General features: G+C 46.8%; 1 protein-coding gene across 7 annotated transcripts in view; it reads right to left on the bottom strand.

Moving 5' to 3' along the window:
- The window catches only part of CCDC180 (coiled-coil domain containing 180), a 68,352-nt gene that overhangs the window by 26,518 nt on the left and 22,139 nt on the right, over positions 1–19,695 (bottom strand). For 6 of the 7 annotated variants that reach the window (XM_082694920.1, XM_082694926.1, XM_082694924.1 and 3 more), the window contains 13 exons: positions 18,067–18,155; positions 16,537–16,659; positions 15,225–15,398; positions 14,245–14,360; positions 13,000–13,126; positions 11,394–11,433; positions 10,753–11,264; positions 9,333–9,565; positions 6,324–6,499; positions 4,739–4,919; positions 3,663–3,809; positions 2,859–3,003; positions 2,570–2,686 (listed from right to left, as the gene is read on the bottom strand). In XM_082694920.1, the coding sequence (XP_082551046.1) occupies positions 2,570–2,686; positions 2,859–3,003; positions 3,663–3,809; positions 4,739–4,919; positions 6,324–6,499; positions 9,333–9,565; positions 10,753–11,264; positions 11,394–11,433; positions 13,000–13,126; positions 14,245–14,360; positions 15,225–15,398; positions 16,537–16,659; positions 18,067–18,155 (2,180 nt within the window). The remainder of the gene's footprint in view (positions 1–2,569; positions 2,687–2,858; positions 3,004–3,662; positions 3,810–4,738; positions 4,920–6,323; positions 6,500–9,332; positions 9,566–10,752; positions 11,265–11,393; positions 11,434–12,999; positions 13,127–14,244; positions 14,361–15,224; positions 15,399–16,536; positions 16,660–18,066; positions 18,156–19,695) is intronic. The other variant, XM_082694925.1, reaches the window with a different exon arrangement.

Genomic DNA, 19,695 nt, shown 5'->3' with positions numbered 1-19,695 from the left:
TTTTGTTGCTTGCACTTTTGGTGTCACATCCACAAAATCATTGCCAAGACTAATGTCAAAGAGTCTTTCCCCATGTTTTCTTCCCACAGTTTTATGGTTTCGTGTCTTACATTTAGGCCTTTAATCCATGTTGGGTTAATTTTTGTGTGTGGTGTAAGATAAGATTTCAATTTCATTATTCTGCATGTGGTTATGCAGTTTTCCCAACACCATTTATTGAAAAGACGATCCTTTCCCCATTGATTATTCTTGACTTTCTTGTCAATACTCAATACTCCTTGACTCTATATGTGAGAGTTTATTTCTGAACTTAGATTTTGTTCCATTGGTTTATATGCCCAATAGTACCATACTATTTTGGTTATTATAACTTTGTAGTATAGTTTGAAATAACGAATTGTGATGCTTTGTACTTCTTTCTCAGGATTGCTTGGCTATTTATAATCTATTGTGGTTCCACAAAATTTTTAGGATGGATTTTCCCATTCCCGTGAAAAAATTTCAATTGGATTTTGATAGGGGTAGCACTAAATCTATAGATAAGCTTGGGGAGTATGGACATTTTAACAGTATTAATTCTTCTGATCTATGAACATGGGATATCTTTCAATTTGTATCTGCTTTGATTTCTTTCATCTAATTCTTATAGTTTTCAGTGTGTAGATCTTTCATCCTCTTTGTTAAATTTATTCCTGAGTGTTTTATTGTTTTTGATGCTAATGTGAATGAGATTGTTTTTCTTCATTTTTTTAGATGTTTTACTGTCCGTATATACAAATGCAACTGATTTCTTGATAATGACTTTGTATCCTACAACTTTACTGAATTTGTTGATGAGTTCTAACAATTTTTTGATGGCTCTTCTATATATAAGATCATGTGTTCTGAAAACAGAGATGATCTTACTTCTTCTGTTTCTTTTTGGATGCCTTTTTACTTCTTCCTCTTGCCTGATCACTCCAGCTAGGACTTCCAGTACTATGTTGAATAGATGTGGTGAGAGGGCATGTCCTTGTCTTGTTCCTGATCTTACAGGAAACACTTCCAACTATTCATTGTTGAGTATGGTATTACCTGTGGGCTTCTCACATATGGCCTTTATTATACTTATGTATTTTCCTCCTTTACTTCATTTGTTTAACATATTTATTAAGAAAAGATGTTGTACATTATCAAGTGCTTTTTCTGCATCCATTGTGATGATGATTTTTATCTTTTATTCTACCAATATGGTATCACACTGATTGATTTGTATATGGAACCATCCTTGCATCCCAGAGATAATGACACGTGATCATAGTGTGTGATACTTTTTTTTTTTAAGATTTTAAAAAAGATTTTATTTATTTATTTGACAGACAGAGATCACAAGCAGGCATAGAGGCAGGCAGAGAGGGGGAAGCAGGCTCCCCACTGAGCAGAAAGCCTGACGCAGGGCTTGATCCCACAACCCTGAGATCACCACCTGAGTCGAAGGCAGCGGCCCTACCCACTGAGCCACCCAGGTGCCCCCATAGTGTATGATCCTTTTAATGTGCTGTTGAATTTGGTGTGCCAATATTTTGTTGAGGATTTTTACATCTATATCCATCAGGGATATCGGTCTGTCATTTTCTTACCATGTTCTTATCTGTCTTTGGTATCAGGGTAATGCTGGCTTTGTAAAATTAATTTGGAAGTATTCCCTCCTATTCTATTTTTTGGAAGAGTTTGAGAAGAACTGGTGTCAAGTTATCTTTAAATGTTTGGTAGAATTCACCCATGAAACCATAAGATCCTGAGTTTTCTTTGTTGGGAGGTTCTTGATTACTGATTCAATCCCCTTACTCATTCTTGGTCTCTTCAGATTTCCCGTGTGTGTATGATTCAGTCTTGGTAGGTATGTTTCTAGAACTTTTTCCGTTTCTTCTAGGATATGCAATTTGTTGGCATTTAATTAGTCATAATAGTCTTAAGATTCTTGTATTTCTGCAGTATCCATTGCACTATCATCTCTTTCATTTCTGATTTTATTCTGGTCTTCTCTCTTTTTTCTTAATCTAGCTAAAGGTTATTTGATTTTGTTTACCTTTGAAAAACCATCTCTAGTTTCATTGATCCTTTCTATTGCTTTTCTGGTCTCTATTTCATTTATTTGTTACCTGATCTTTGTGATTTCCTCCATTCTGCTAACTTTGGGTTTATTTTTTTTTCCAGTTCCTTGAGGTGCACAGTTAGGTTGTTTATTTAAGATCACTGACCTCAGTTCACATTTTGATTTCACATTCAAGAGCTCTGTATTCTTGTCTAGGTCACCTATTACTCTCTGTCTCAGTTTCTTTGTCTCTAAAATGGGGGGGGGGGGCAGGACTTGCTTCACACTGTTATTGGGAGGACTAATATAGCTGATCAAAATAAGTCGGTTAGCAAGATGTATGGTGCATAATAACTCAATGAATCCTAGAGGTTATTATAATTTAATATCTATCTCCCTAGGTGGAGTTCAAGTCCCATGGGGCAGAGCTCATAGTTGTATCCCCAGCACTTGGAACAGTGTCTAGCACGCAGGTGAAGAATGAATCTGTCCTACCTCACACTTGATGTTTACTTGCAGATTTGTCAGCAACCGCTGGATTTTCTCTATGAAAATAAGGTCCACAGACAGGTTATGGAATTTGCTTTCAAACTTGTTGATGACATCATTGGCCTGTAAAGATATATAAAAAGTAAAGGAGGTGGGTTTAATTTGGAACTTAAAGACTTCGGAAGCAGAGTGGGACAGGCACAATTTTTTGGAAAGGGGGCTTGACGGACCCGTCAGGCAATGAGCAAGGGTGTCCTGGGAGCCTGGCTGGAGGTCAGGGGCAGGGCTCCCCCACCTGGTCCAGGTATTCGCTCTCCATCTTCTCCATGTTGATCATGATTAAACTTTCAACAAACTCTATTCGAGAAGCTTCCTTCTCCAGTCGATGACACAGTGAATTGATTTCTTCAGAAGAAAAGTTGCCTCCCTCAGAAAACAATCTGAAAGTGGTTTGAGAGAAATACAAGCCACGATCAGACCTCAGACTTCCCTCCCATCCCAAAACCTGTGGTTGATGAAGCTTTAGAAAGTGTAAGCTCATGGAAAAAATGGATACAGGGGGTTCAAAGACAGAAGCAGTGAAATGACCCAAATGTCCTTCAAGGGAGGAACAGAGAAACGACGTGTGGTGTATACACACAATGGAGACATATTCAGCCTTGAGGAGGAGTGACATTCTGACACATGCTACGTGATGAGTCTTGAAGACCCTATGTTCAGTGAAATAAGCCAGATACACAAAAGGACAAATATTCTATGATTTCACTTACATGAGGCACCTACAGTAGACAAATTCACAGAGACAAAAAAAAGAATTATGGCTATCAGGGGCTGAGGGAGGAAAATGAAAGTTAACGTTCAACGGATTCAGAGTTTCAGTTTATGAAGATGAAAACTTCTGGAGCTGGATGGCGGGGATGGTTGGACAACAACGTGAATGAACTTAGTGTCACAGAACTAATGGTGCACCTGAAAAATGGTTACAATGGACAGTTTGATGTGATATATTTTTGTCACAATAAAAAGGTAAGGGGAAACAAGACCACTTCTCGACAGGGGAAGCCCAGGGCCCACAGAGGCCCTGGGTGTGGGCTCCCACCTGCAGTGCTTGATGAACTCAATGTTGGTGAGGCGAAGCTTGCCCAGGCTCTCCTCCAGGTACTGGCGGAAGCTGCGCAGGGACACCTGGATGACGTCGACATAGCTGAGCAGCTCCCGGTGCAGCGTACTGCTGAGACTAACCAGCCTGGGGGACACAGGAGGGCAGGGTGGTGACCTGGGTGTGGAAGGGCAGCCTGGGGGCTGCTTGAGTTCCACTGCTGTGCCCAGCTGTGGGGCCACCAGAAGCACGGCCATGTTCCTCTGGGTAGGAAAAGAAGCTAAAAGGAAGTTCAAAATGCCAGTGTGTGCAGGACACAGCGTGGAACTCTCAGTGTGCTGTCTCAGAGGCCATCTCTCGCCTCTCTCTGGGCCTCGCCGCCATAGTACTGAAGGAATCCCCAGGTCCCATAGGATCTTCGGCCTCCCTGCAGCGCTCTCTCTCTCTCTCTCTCCCAGCAATGTGCTTTCTGTGGCTGATGCTCTCCCGAAGGAGCACCCTGAAACTTTCCTCTTTACCTGTAAGTCCACCCTCAGCAGCCTCCTGTGTATCTGACACTGGGGAGGGCTCCTGACCTGTTACCTGACGTAGGTCTCCCTGAGCACGCAGGAGCCTCCATCTCAAAGCCCTGAATGGCCTCCTTGGAACCCCTTGCTCTGCCATGAGCACGTTCCCACCTCAAGCTGGGCCAGCGCTCCTTTCTGAGGGGGAAAATTCTGTCTCCTCTTTACCTTCCTCCATCCCAGGACAGGGGGTCCTCCTACAGGAAGCTCCTTCTGATTCTCCTGGGTGGAAATGGCCTTTCTCCTCATGGACATTTTGGGGCAGCTTAGTAACATCCCTGCCTCCTGACCACAGGCGCCCTTTTCTCTCCCTGGCTGCTCACCCAGCACCCAGTGCCCAGCTCCCCGCCAGAGGGGTCACACAGTTAGCCCCTGACACCTGTGAAGAGGTGAGCTGAAAAGGGAAGGTTGCTGTGGGGCCTGGAAAACTGACTCGTGTCCACCAGGAAGGGACCACTCCTTTGAGATCAGCCAAAGGCTGGCATCTCGTGTCTGGGATTCCATGGCCCTCACCTCTGGCTCTTCGTGGCGTTCGAGAAGATGTGTTCCATGTTGTAAATCTTGCGGCGGAAGTTTTTGCTCTTTATGTTTTGCTCTTCTTGGAACTGGCAGAACATCATCTTCTCCTTCCTTAGCGTCTCTGTCACCCCAGCACAGTGGCTGTCTAGCCGCTCTTGGTGAAGCAAGAGCTCAGCTGAAAAAGAACGAGGCAGAGGGAGGCCTTCTGGGATCTCAAGTCACCTCAGGACATTTCTTTTCTGGATAGTGACAGCTGCCCCTGCCAGGGCTTGGCTGGGGAACGGGTACCGATCTGAGGGGGCCGATCTGAGACTGCCCCAGGGTCTCTCACTGGAAAGAAGGCTGACCAGGCTGTGAGCAGGGGAGTCCTTGCATGTGAAGAGACCCAGGAGCAGGGGGGTGGGGTGGACGGTGTCAGGAAGGGTGGGAATGTGGTGAGAAGAGTGTGGAGAAAACAACCAGCACAAGGCTGGGCAGGGCAGCTGGATTTTGTTCCTTTCTATCAGTGGCTTCTCTTTCCAGGGAGCTCAAACTCCAAAGGACTTCTAGGGCAGAGTAAACGGAACTGGAATTTGGCTTCAAGGGCTAGGTCAGAGGCCTTTAGAGCTGGCAGACAGCCCTAGGCCAGCCCACCCTCTCTGCCTGCTGCCTGCAGGGGAAAGTGCTGTCATCCCAGCTCTACCAAAAACGAGTGTGGGGACTCTGGGAACTTGTTTCTCTGACCTCAATCTCCCCATTGTGCACTGGGGCAGGGATCCAGGTAAGACGCAGGAAATCAGCCTTCATGGAGAATCTCAATTTACACTTATATTTAATGCACACATTTTCCAGATGAACACAATGAGGTTCCAAAGCCAAGCAGGGCTCCCTGGGCCACAAGCACTGGGATTCCAAGCCAGGCTGTCTGATTCCACAATTCTGTCACTGTTCTAGGAAGGAGGAGTTTGGTTGGGACCACGTAGGGGGTCACTCTGGGAGCGCAAAGCATTTATGAAAAAGTCTGAAGTGTGACACAAGTGAAAACCCAACAGGGTCCCTGAAGATCCAACTAAAAGTATGCCACCCTCTAGGAGCCCTCTGTCTCGAGAGAGAAATGGCACCTCTTCTGAAGTTATAAATTATAAGCTGAAATTAATGGGTCCCACTTGCTCACGATTCCTCACTGTACCCTTTCAGGGAGAGTTAATTACCATCAACAATACCCCCTTCTGCAAGTAAGGGAGGGATCAGAGAGGTCAGGTAACATGTCCAGAGTCACACAGCCAGAGTCTAGTAGCTATGATTCTTGAGCTACAGCTTGCCTCTAGAGCTTCTGCTATGCAAGTGTGTATCAGATAGGTGTGTGAGCAGATCTGGTATTCACCCAGCTAAAACAGGACAATACTCTTCATTCTAGCATTTAAAGAACTGTAAAAAAATTTTTTTTAATTTTAATCTCAAGTGTGGGCTCTGAATACTGCCTTTTCCGCCAGCCTGGGAGATGGAACCCTCAGACAGGGGCACCTAATGAATGCAGAACTGCCATGGCACAGACTCTGGCTGTCTGGGGTAGGGAGGCCTTCCCAAGCAGGGTCCATACCTGCCCTGACGTTATGGATGTCCTTTTCAATGCACTTGGCTCTTGGCTCATGTAGATGCTGATGCAGCTCCAATTCTGAATCCAGCTCATTGATCTTGGTGGCCACCATGACCCGAGTTTTGAGGACACACTGGTCAAACCACTTCTCTAGGTGCTCAAAAAGGCCAGCTCGAAGTCTAAGGGAGAGACCGGTGAGGGTCAGCTCTTCCAGCAGCAGTGAGCAGGGAGAGAGCTTTCCCAAGCGACCCAGAAAGTGCTTCCCCCTTTCATTTCTTCCTTATTTTATTTCCCAACTATATTCTATTCCTTTGTCTGGATGGAGCATCCTGAATTCAGCCAGACTCCTGCTGGAGGAGACTGGATGGTTTCCAACCATTTGTTCTTAAAAAAAAAAAAAAAAAAAAAAAAAAAAAAGCTGCAATGAATTACCTTGAACATAAACCAAGTGTAGAAGCATTTCTACAGAACACATTCCCTGAACTGGAATTGTTGAATCAAAGGCTAAAATACATGTGTGGTTCTTCGTGTGTGTGTAGCTATCCTATATCCAGCAATTGCACTACTGGGTATTTACCCCAAAGATACAGATGCGGTGTAAAGAAAGGGCACATGCATTCCAATGTTCATAGCAGCAATGTCCACAATAGCTAAACTGTGGAAGGAGCCAAGATGTGCTGCAATAGATGAGTGGATAAAGAAGATGTGGTTCATATATACAATGGAATATTACTCAGCCATCAGAACGGATGAATACCTACCATTCGGATCGACATGGATGAAACTGGAGGGTATTATGCTAAGTGAAATAAGTCCAGGAGAGAAAGGCAATTATCATATGGTTTCACTCATATGTAGAATATAAGGAATAGTGCAGAGGACCATAGGGGAAGGGAGGGAAAACTGAATGGGGAGAAATCAGATAGGGAAACAAACCACAAGAAACTCTCGACTCTGGGAAACAAACAGGGTTGCATAAAAGGGTAGTGGGGGGATGGGGTAACTGGGTGATGGGTATTAAGGAGGGCACATGATGTGATAAGCAACTAAGTTGTGTTATACACAACTAATAAATTATTGAACAGGACATCACAAACTAATGATGTACTATATGTTAGCTAATTGAACTTAAAAAAAAAAATTCAGAGTGGCATTGTTCCATTCCCCAATGAAAAACAACCCAAACATGCACCAGTAGTAGAATGGATAAAGAAAATGAGTGATGTATTTTTATAATGGATTACTATACAGCAGTAAAAATGAGATGACACACATTCAAAAATGTATATAAATCTCATAAATATAATGAAAGAATTCTAACATAAAAGAGTATGTTTTCTATGATTCCATTTAAATAAAGTTCAAAAAAAGCAAAAGAAATGAAAGTATTTGCTATGCTTGAGGAAGAGAGAGCAGTGACTTGAGATGAATACATGAAGAGGCTCCTGGAGAGTTGGTCATGTTCTATTTTGGGTGTGGGGGTACTGGTGAGCAGGTATGCTCCCTTTGGATAATTCATTGAGCTATACATTCATGATTTCCATACTTTTCAGTATTGTATCCATCAATATGTAAGTCCATTTAGTTTAACACAAAATTATTTTTCTGGTTAACCCCAAGACCTGATGACATAATGTTTGGCTTAAGACTCCAGAATCACATGGTCTAGATTCATATCCTAGATCCAACCATTCCCTATCTCCGAGATCTTATCCAAATTACTAATTCCCTGAGCTTCAGTTTCTTTGTGTGTAACAGAAGCTAATTATAGTACCCCCCATAGTTATTGAGAGTATTAAATCCTCTCAATAAATATTAGCTCTTGTGGTGGTCCTTGCTTTTCTTCTTTAAGGAGAAGACAGACAATGGCCTGTGACAGAGGAAGGAAAAAGGATGAGTTTCAAGTCAAGAGATTATGCTGAGTGAAATAAGTCAAGCAGAGAGAGTCAATTATCATACTATTTCGCTTATTTGTAGAGCATAAGAAATAACACGGAGGACATAGGGAGGTGGAGAAGAGAAGGGAATTGTGGGAAATTGGAGGCGGAGATGAACCATGAGAGACTGTGGACTCTGAAAAACAATCTGAGGATTTTGGAGGGGCGGGGGTGGGAGGTTGGGTGAGCCTGGCGGTAGGTATTATGGAGGGCACATATTGCATGGAGCACTGGGTGTGGTGCATAAACAGTGAATTCTGGAACACCGAAAAGAAATTTTAAAAGTAAATAAAAATTTTGAAAAAAGAAACATTTTCAAGATGAGATGATGCTGAGGTGAAAGAGAAGAGTCCAAAAGCCTGACTTAACTCCTTTTATCCCCTGCCCATGTCTACACATAGGAGGGAGACTAATCAGGTGATCTCTAGCTGGCCAGTCGTAGCTATGACATTTAGAGTCAGGAGGGCAATGGAAATGCTATCCTAAAGCCAACTGCAAATTTCCACATTGGGTCCAAGTTCAAACACAGAGGCCCAGAAACCTGGGAGTTAGGGGAGGTAAATTCTCAGTGGTAGAATTATGGGTTATTTTATAATCTTCATTGTACTTTTTTCAGTTTTCTAATTTATGCAATTAATATGTCACATGATCAGAGCCAAATACCATACAGATACATACTCATGCCTAGAATCTATGTCTACATAATCATTTAAAAAAAAAGAAAAAAAGGGGGAGGAGAGGGGGAAGGAATGAAAGAAGGAAGGGAGACAGCAAGATTCCACATGTGCTGGGGTTCTAACATCTTGCAGGGAAAGCACTATTTCTTATGTACAAGCCGCAGGCTAGCAAGGCATCCTAGGAGAGGTGGAGGGGGTCACTCTCATAGAAGATACACGTGACTACAAATAATTCTCGGAAATTGACTATTTTTTTAAAGTTGTTTCTCATCTCAACCCTCAGTTACCTACCCATTTTCTTTTTCCAGTTCAAACTAGTCCAATCTTTTGTTATAATACCTCACCTTGTTAATAAAACTTAGGATAGGAGAATGAGAATAAAGGGGGTTTCTACTCACTGTTTCTTAATTTGTAAAACCAGTCTGGATGGAATGATCACTTGTTCTAGGAAGCTGGCACTGGAAATGTCATTGACCAGAATGGTAGAAAGGTTGGAATAGGGTTTCTTGCAACTCTCTTCTTGTTGTTCCAGGGTTAGGAAGACAAAATAAGTGTGCCCGCTGGAGGTTGTGAAGGACTCCATGTCCTGGTCGTGGGAGATTTCCTCCACACTCTCTTCCTGGGCTCCAGCCTATGCAGAAGAGAAGACTTTAAACTTGACATCACCAGACAGACCTGGGGATCCAGCCACAGGATCCTTGATATCAAGGTTATACACCTGTGGGCTAAATCTTGCCTGTAATTATTTTTTCCCCAATACAGTGCTTTCAAAAATCAGGAAATCCTACAAAGAATTTGGATTTTGGATTTCTCTTAAAAATCAGGAAAGCTGGCAATTCTGTTTCCATTCCCACATGGTATTATTGGCTGGAGCTGAATAATGACTGCACAGTTGCCTTAGACTGAATGTTGGGTGCTCTCCGAAATTCATATCCCCAGTGTGTTGGTATTTGGAGGTGGCCTTTTAGGAGGTGATAAGGTCAGGAGGGCAGAGCCCTCAGGAGTGGGATTAGTGCCCTTATAAAAGAGTTGGCTCTTTCCACAATATAAAGTCACAGTGAGAAGATGGCTGTCTACAAACCAGAAGTGGGACCTCACCACAAATCAAGTCTGCTGGCACCTTGATCTTGGGCCTTCCAGCCTTCAGAACTGTAAGAAATAAATTTCTGTTGCTTATAAACTGCCCAGTCTATGGTACTCTGTTATAGCAGTCTCAACAGACTAAGACAATCAGCTTCACCACTTGTTACTAATTTATACTTGGTCTCTAGACCACTTTTCTATTACATGCCTGTGGGAATTTGAATTTGGGATCTCTGCTCAAAAACGAGTCTCCTATGCCAATTCTTCTACAGCAGTACAGAAAGAGAGTCTTGCAATTTAATGGAGTTCAAGTTACTGTTCTATGGGTTGGAATGTGTTTTGAGGACAAGACTTATTAATGTGAGAGTAACTTCCCTACACTCCAAGGAGAGCTCTGTCTGCCATCTTGGATATGGATCTTTTCTGTTACAGAAGAGAATGGGAAGAGAGAGGGAATGAAGAGGCGAGGTTGGTCTACACAGGAAAGAAGAGCTGGGAAAGAGATGATCAGGGAAAGACAAGGAAGTAGGTTGCAGAATAAGATGTTAGGAGAAGAAAGTGAATTTTAAAAAGCACTGTTGTGAGGTAAGAATTGGATTCCTTTTGACAAAATAAAAGACATGCAAACATTTGTAAATCCCAGTGGAGACTGGGACCTCAGCTTGTAACAGGGATACATAGAGCGAGCCTAGAATGCTTTCCCCATACCCAAGAATGGATCCATTGCTGGCCTACCTCTTCCATAAATAAACTCTCGTGTTCTTCCTCCTCCTCCCCCTGCTTCTCTTCCTCTTCATGCTCCTCTTCCTCCTGCCCCTCCTCCTCCTCCTCTTGCTTTTTCTTCTTCCTCTTCACCTTCTCCTCCCTCTCCTCCACCTTTTCCTTGTCTTCCCCCTCCTCCTCCTTCTCCTCCTCCTCTTTCTCTTCTTCTTGAAGCATCATATCTTCCTGGTTCAGAGATGGTTTTAAGGAGTCTCGTTCAACTTGTATTTTTTCTGATTCTTTAACTGACTCCTCACTGGACTCATCCATCTTGTCACTCTGTTTAGACGGTTCCTGCTGGCTCACTGCCATCTCCTCGGTTAAGGAAGACTCAATTTCTTGATCATCTTCTTCCATCTCTTCTGCTGGACTGGAGGGAATTGTCCTGCTACTTCCACCTTCCTCACTTCTGCTCATTTCCACTTGAGCCCTCTGTTTGCTTCTCCAGCTTCTCATACTCTCCTGGAAGTACTTTTCATACACTTCTGTTGATGACCGACCCCAAAGCACAAGGAAAAACAGGTTACCAAGGTAGCCTGGATTGGGCCCACCCAGCCCACAAATGTACAAGAGTGAAGTCAGAGAGGATTAGACTTGAATTAGAATAGTGTTACCTGGTTCCCTGAATTTGAAAATGACTTCCCCATCCAAAGTCTACAAAGAAAAACCACAGGGCACTGAGTGAGCAGCATTGCCTTTCTCCAGAATGCCACTTCTACTTAAATGAGAAGAGTGCATCTCTTCTCATTTAAGTAGAAGCACCCACCCCTTCCCTTCAACATCTGACACGGCCTTGACTACTTATTTTCCTGCAGTAATCAGAGTGTTCCCAACCTGAGGAATCAGTTTTCCTTAATCCCAAGCAGGCTTGCAAAATCTTTCTATCCCACAATAGGCATTATCAGTAAACAACTTTCATTCTGACATTTTTGTGGTGATCTGGGGCAAAGAGCAAGAAAGTATAAATAGAAGGATGCAAACCAAGGGGCAGGGGTCTGCAGCTCCCAGTGCTGGATGTGAACATACAGAATGAACATGATTTACATGACCTGGAGCCCCTTCATTAACCCTACAAATTCCCTGTTTCACAGACTCTACATGAGGTCGTGAATATACTGTGCCATGGATAACACTGTGGACTGGAGAATTCGCAGGTCGGGATTGGAATGCCAGCTCCTTTCAAGCTGAGTGACCTTGGCCAAGCTCCTTAAGCCCGTTGGAGCTCAAGGTCTTCCCTTGTGCCATGGAGATCACAATAGATACTCAACTTGAACCAAGGCAAGCAGACCGATCTCAAAGTGCAGATGGTGAGCTCCCCCTCAAGCCAGATGCCAGAGGAAGCATTTACTAATGACTGAAACAGAGATCCTTCCTCTCTGCAGGGATTCTCAGAGGAGCTGGGGACCCTGTGCACACGAGAAAGCCTCAGTCAGCTTTAGTGATAACTGCAAGTAGTGTCCGGTCTGGCCAAGCAGGACAATGGCTGGCTGGGTGGGAAGGAGACAAACTCTAGGAGGGTCAGAAACCAGGACATGCCAGCTAGTCGTGCATTCACCAGGGAACATTCACTGTGTCCGAATCATGTGCAAGACATTGTGCGAAGGGCGAGTTGAAGCTGCATCAAAGTTAATGAGATGTAACCTGCCCTTCAGGAAACACCTACTCTGGGATGTTCTGTGCTCCTCTCTTTACCAGCCACCAACATACGAGCATGTCCAGTGAGAGCAGCAGGGACAGGGGCCAAGGAATGTGAGTGGTTGGGCCATTAATCCCTGGTAGTGGAAGACTGGCTTGCTCTGGGATGTGGAGAGACAGAGGACTGCCCACCGAGAAGGCTGAGGAAGGCTGGTGGGGTGGGGGGTGGGCAGGGGGAGGTGGGTAGGGGTGGGGGGTGGACTCCAGAGGGGAGAGAGGGCAGGTCCTAGCTGTATTATAGGACACCAGTGGTGGGGAAGATGAATGAAACTCAGAGTCCTAGAAAATCGTCTTTTCTTCATAATTCCATACAAGCCTGAGGCCTGAACTCGGGAGCCCTTCAACCCCTTTTAATCTAAGAAAGAGAAGGTCTCTTTTAGAAACGCCTTCGGCTTCTTGCCGCTTGCTGTCCTGACTGAGAAGGGGTTCGTGAAGGTATGGAAGGGAAGGCAGATCAGAGCTAGAAGATACCCTTTCCTCTTTGCTTCTCCGGGAATGGCTGTGTGTTTGCACTGCTCTCCATACCTGCTGAAAGATCTCCCGAATGTAGAAGTGTTGGCTGAGGGTGGAGCTGTAGGAGTTCAGTTCTTCCAGTATGATCACTGGGTACTCCGTCGCTTCCTTTGTCAGGAGCTTGTGGAAACACTCATACCTGGGAGGGGAGTGGAGGAGGGGGGCTAAAGCAGGGGGGGAGCTCCACTGAGGTGGGGGGACCCCAACCCAGAGCCACACCCCAGGCCGCTGGGAAATGAGCTAGGGGCCACACAGAGCCAATGCCCGAGTTTCCTTTCGCTTTGGCAATCCTTGGTTTGTTTTGCTATTTTTCTGATCCTACAAGGAATACACACTTTTTGTAGAACATTTGGAAAACACACACGGGAGAGTTCTCTGTTATAACATGTGTTTCCCTTTCCTGTCCACAGTCCTAACCCTGTGCTTGAACTTTACCTACATGATCCCATCAAACCTCTAATGCTCCAGGGATCAGGCTTTATCTGTCTCCCAGATAAGGAGAGGAGGCTGAATGTGGGGGTGGGGGATGGGGTGGGGGGGTGATTTACCTGCCTCAAGATACACTTCAGAAGCTAAGTACTCAAGCTAAGTACTGCAACCATTTGGCGGTGCAGTGTCATTTCTATGAATGGTCCCTATAGAATCAGTTGTATAAAGGCACAAAGATACAAGACAGTTCACAGAGTACTGTTTTTAATACTGTGAAACTGGAACCAATCTTAAAGAGCTAATCAACTGGGGGATGGTTAGACCATTATGAAGCACCCATATTGATGAATTCTGGTCATTAGAAAATGGACATCTATCTGCAGTTAGAGATCTACTTGCATTGCATGAGTCAACCTTTATTGAAAAAACACTGTATATGTGTTTATATCCACATAAATAAATGTACATGCCCATGAAAAAGACGAGGTGGGCAGGAATGAGGGGGAAATTTCTACGTTTGTACTGGTTAACTTTTTTGTCTTTAAGAAAGAACCTATGTTTTAAAATCTGAAAAGGTAGTGGGAGGGCCCCTGCTCTTGACCTTTAAACTACATGGCCTTGAAATCTTCTTCCATAAACTTTTCAGAGGAAAGTTCTTCCTGGAAGCTTCTGTGTTAGAAGGACCACTAGGACATTCTCCAAAGCTAGAGGCAACATTTTAATCTTGAGCTCGCTGAGCATACCCTGGGGTCCTAAGCAGGCAGCCTCTGATCTTGAAGATGAATTTCAGGCCATTCCCTTCTGTCTTTTGGGATCTGGTCTGCCTACCTGGATTTCATATTCTTTAGGAAATCTTTGGCCTTTTCCAGGTGAATCTTCAGTGTTTCCTCGTCGCTTTGCTGCCTCAGTTGGTCCAAAAGCTTATCCATGCGGGCTTCCAGGGCCTGGCAGCCACCCCCAAAATACAAGGAAGCAGATGTGAGTTATCAAAACTCAAAACTCACCGAGTGCCTGTGAGTGACATGCGGAGACCCTACCACCAGAACCAAGGGGCAGGTGCCTCAGGGCAAACACAGGGCTTTTTCCTAGAAAAGGGGGCACCAAGTGTGCTACCACACTTACCCTCAATGCTCTGGGCTCTTCTGTCGATAATGTTCTTCTCTGTCTACTTTACATCCCTGGAGACCCAGCTCAGATGGGACTCCTCGGGACACGTCCCTATACCCACGCAGCCTCAGCAGGCCACCCCCCACCCCCTCCCATGGTGCCTGGCCCTTGCTCTCCTTGAACCAATTGTATTTAAAATCAGATGCTGGGTGTCTCCCTCCATTTCCTAGACTGTGTGAAGGCAAGGGGGGTGGGGGCCCAGCTCATCTCCTGTGGGCACGGGGTGACTGCCATAGGTAGAAGCTCCGCACCCCACCCCAGTCTGTCTGTCTCTCATGCACACTCTCTTACAGACACATTTGGGTCCAGGGACCCATCACTAGCCCAGACCTAACAGGTGGATTTCTCCTATTCCCATTTAGCCCATGACCAAAGGGAGCCTTGATTTCTCCATCTGTGTAAGTCTTATAGCTTGAGGTTTTACATTTGAATCTAAGATAAGTTTGCGGTTAACTTTTATTTACTCTATGAAAAATATGGTGCGTTGTTTTATTTTTGGTTTTGGTTTTGTTTTTGTTTTTTGTAATATGAATGCCATCTGAGGTTACAGGCCGCCCAGCAGAGCCTTCCTGCAGCTGACTGTCTGGGTGCGGCCCTCGCTTCCATCCCCGCAGGGGCTTCTGGGGGGCAAGAGACCACACCTTCTCATCCAGGCTGCGCTTCTGCCTCAGCTGCTCCATCCTCTTCTCCAGCTCTACATCCAGCACCGACAGTGCGCTCTGATGTGCCTCCCACAGCTGCACGGCCTCCTGGAAGTAGCTGAAGAGATCTGAGCTCTGCCATTCTGTCTGCTTTGCCAGGCCTTCGAAGGATATCTGTAGTGGCAGAACCCAGAGAAGGGGGCTTGAAGGCCGATGGGCCCAGGGGGAGAAGAAGGCCACCCCCATCACAGGGCTCCCTCGCCAGCCAGTGGAGGCCCCACTTCTCCAATGACCGGCCCCGCCATCACTGCCTGGGCACCATCCCTTGGGGTCATCTTCCTGGGTCACACACTGGTTCATGGCTCTCCCTCCTCTGGAACAGCTTCTGGTCTGCCCAAAGCCATGCCCTCAGTCTGGCTGACCCCAATGTCCCATCTCTAGATCTGTCCCATATCCACTGAAGTCACTAGTGGGAAGAAGGGGAGGTTTGGGGCCTGGAAGAAAGCAGGAGCTGCCCCAGACACCAGCCTGGGTACTCAGGCAGGCCATGCCCATCTCAGCCTGGGCAGGTTTCCTTCTTTGGAGTTCCCTGATTCTTAGCATCTGAGCCAAACACCATTCTTGGCTTTAAATCCTCACCTCTCCCCATTTCGTGGTTGTATTTTATGCTCTCAGTGGGGTCAGGGGGCAGCAAACTTGGTCTAAGAACTAAATTTGGCCCTCAGCCTTTTATGTATGTGGCCCTGAGAGGTAAGCTAATTTTACATTTTTTAATGGCTGAACAAAAAAATCAGACAAAGATACCGAATGATGCAGAAATTATATGAAATTCAAATTTCAGTGTTCACAAATAAAATTGTCTTTTGTGTGACAAGAACGGAGTGAGAAGTTGTTACAGAGACTTGACAGGCCTCAGGGAACTATCCTGAGTTTTTACTATCCAGCGCTTAGCAGAAAATGTTTCCCCACCCAGGTCCTGATCCTAAGCATCTTGGGGCAGGGGTTTGTTGTTCCTTGTGGCCCTTCGGCACACAGACTTGACAAGGGCTCGGAGGAGCTCTCGCTACCCCAGCCCTGGGCAGCACGGCTGTCACTGGGAAGCAGAGTGGGAGGGGTGTCACGGGGGAGCCCAGAGCACCCCGTGCAAAGAACTACCCCAGAGGGGTGGCCAGGACCGGGGAAATGGACTCACTGGTGACAAGAAAGTTTGGGGCCCCTGGACTCTGGTCTTCTCATAGCGGGGCACTCCAGGTGACCGCTCCCCCCAACCACCCACCCCCCTCTCCAGCTGTGCAGGTCCCCAGCTACGCACATCCAAGAGCTCCAGCTCCTCCTCCACCTTGCTCTGCAGCTCGCCCACCATCTGGAAGAAGTATGGGCTCACCAGGCTCTCTGCCTCCTCCTCAGTGAAGGCTTTGCAGTCCAGCAGCTGCTTCTGGAGGGGAACCAGGGCAGAGCCTGGCTTAGGATGGGGGGAGGGCTTCACCTCGGGGCCTGGCCCTGTCCCCTGAGGTCTGCCTCTCACCCAGCCTCAGGGGAAACCCCACCCCCAGCGGTAGAGATGGTCCATCTTTACGGTCGGCCCACGGAGTCCAGGCGCTGTGCACTATCCCTGTTCTCTCACTTAGCCCCACTTGACAGACGAGGAAACCAAGGCTCAGAGAAGCGGAGGAACTTGCTGGAGGCCACACATCTGGCAAGTGGGGGGCTGTGACCTGAACTCAGAACTGTCGTCCTGCAGATGCCAGAGACATAATCAGCCATGCTAACGGCCTCGGTGCGGCTGCAAGTCAGACGGGCTCCTACTTCCTGTAACTGAATTCCTATTATGCCAGCTGGAAAGCAGCCTTCTTCATATTAATAAAGCCTTGGTTTATGTACAAAATCTAATATAAACCAATCTCCCCAAATAAAAATTGTCTATAGTTGTATGCTTCCAATGCTGCTGAATAGGAATACCAAGGGCCCTTCCTGCCAGGCCTAAGACACTCTTGGGGTGTGTGCTGACTTCAACTTAGCCCCTGCTGTGCCTGACAAAGAGAAGTAGGATGGGCACAAGGCTCAGCATTGAGGGCCCCTGAGCTCCTCGGGAGGTCCCAGGCAGCAGCAGGGATGAAGGGAGGAAACTCTCAGGGGCATGGTGCTGGGAAGGCTCTCCTAGGGCCTAGGAGCAAAGGTTGCCACCCTTCTCTCCCTCCAGGCTTTACTTCTGAGGCTTGACACCCTGAAAAACCTGACTGAGAGGTACGCTGCTGGCCCTAAGGCCACAGAGCACTGGACCCTGCCTGATACCATGAAGCACTCTGCTCCCTGTGAATTCTGCTCACCCCAGAGTCTCGGGGGCAGAACAAAAGCTGTACAGACTCATGACGGGAGGAGGAGGAGGAACTTGTCGGAGCCAGGAGGCAGGAGGGGATAATCTGGGCATTCTGCTCAAGTTATCTTCCTGTACCCCAAAAAAGCAGGCACTGTCATGGAAGTAGTCTGTGAGGGACCCACAATCTCACCCTCTGACAGGGGCCAGCAGGGTGGACAGAGGGCTGGGTGTGACAGCAGTGGCTGCACTCACTTACAGAAGTGAAGCCCTGGAAATAATCCCCTGGTCCGACCTGCCCTGGATCAATGTCAAGTGCTGTAAGGGGTACAGATGGTCAAGGCTGACGTGGTCAGAGTGTATCACTGCCCTCATGGGGTTGGGAAATTTTCCTGGAGGAGGTCAGGCTGGGTTCCACCCTGAGTGACAGGTGGGAAAAGCTGGGGAGGAGGGGTCCGGGCAGAGGGGGTGGGGGGTAATCCAGACTGGAGGAGGGCAGGGGCGGGGCGGGGCGGGAAGGGCCCCCACCTTGCACGTCTGCACCTGGGCCAGGCACTCCTGCCACGTCTTCTCGTACTGCAGGCGGATCCGCATCATGCAGTCTATGTGGAAGGTGTCTCCGTGGGCAGAAAGAAAACATGTCAGCTGCTCTTCCAGGAGGAAGAGGGGACATTAGAAAGAGTTTACCCTCTGCAAGGGAGGCATCTTCTCCCCTCAGTGAAGATAATTAAGGTGAGATCAATGGTCTCGATTCCGAGCAGGGGCTGGGATCCCCTTCCTCCAAAGTCTACGACACCCCAAGAGAAGGGCCTGGAACGAGGAGTTGCCTTTATCTGTTCCGAATCTATTCTGACCCTGATTCTTGACTCCATGTCAAGGCTAATGAAATGCTTTCAGAGGGTTGCACCAAATCATAAAACAATACCAAGGGTGCAAATTAACGAGAGTTTACCGATCACATCTGTGGTTAATTCCCTAAGAAGTGCAAGGTTTGGCGGAACACTCAGAAGGTGTCTGATTTTTCTCTCCTCCCCGTCTACTGTTTCCCACTTTCTAATAAACTCATTGTGTGACTCTTGGTGTCTAAGACAAGCAGTTGAGGTTTAATGTTCCTGGAAGTCCTAGAAACTGAAAGCACAAAGATTCTGCAGCAGGTTTTTTGTTTTGGTTTGGTTTGTTTTTTTGGATGAGGGCTGAGGAGGAGGACAGGGTGGATAGAAGCTGGGTAGATGCAGGACACAGGAGGGGGGAGAACAGGTATGTAGTGGAACCGACAAGGAGAAGCTCTAAAGCTGGTTTCTCCAGCCTCAGGGCATCTTCCTTGGCAAGCACGTCCCCACCCATCCCCTGAAGTCACAGTGATCTGTGCTTCCACTCCTGTACCCCTCTGACCTCTTCCCACTCTGACCTCATCACTCCCAGCTCAGAACTTTGCCCTGGGTTCCTGCTCCAACCACAGAAAGCCCAGCCTCCCCCACATGGCGACGAGGCTGGCTGGTCTGGGCCCCGGGCACCTTCCAGCCTCTCCTGCGATGTTCTCCTTTCCCCAAAGGCCTCAGCTCTGTCTTGCACCTGAGCCTTCTCGCATGCTATTCTTCCTGCTAGAAAATCTCCTCTCAGAACTGGGTTTGGCCACCTCTTGCCTTGCTCTTCTTGACTGGAAGAACACTTCCCCCGCAAGGTCTCCTTTGACCCATAACCGAGCTGCGTGCCCAGAAACATGCTGGTCACCTGTCTGCTCTCCGCTGTAACACCCTGCATGGCCTGACCCCCACCCTGGATGGGAAACACCCAAGGAGCCATCCTGCTGTGTACTGAGGCCCAGGCCCACTCCCGTCCCTAGCAGGTGCCTGCTAAATGGCAGTCATTGCTATTATTGAGAGTCTTGGGGCTCGTACCTTGGTATTATAATACCTTTGCAATTCTAAACCTGAGAGCCCTGGGAGCAACGGTGGGTACTCTTAACCGAAGTACCCAGATCAAATTCAAGCGTGATTTCATTAGCTGTGTGACCATGGGCAGGATCCCTCATCTCTCCATACCTCTGAGTCCTTCTCTATCACAGGGAGACAATGACACTACTGACCTTACCAGGTTGTTGTAAGCCTCAAAGGAAATCGAAATATCCTATGTCTTCTAGAACAAGGCTTGGCAAAC

This window comes from Mustela nivalis (genome assembly GCF_964662115.1).
Source record: "Mustela nivalis genome assembly, chromosome: 13".
Taxonomy (NCBI): Eukaryota; Metazoa; Chordata; class Mammalia; order Carnivora; family Mustelidae; genus Mustela; species Mustela nivalis.
Note: the sequence above shows the minus strand (reverse complement) of the source record. Positions and strands in the feature narration are given on the sequence as shown.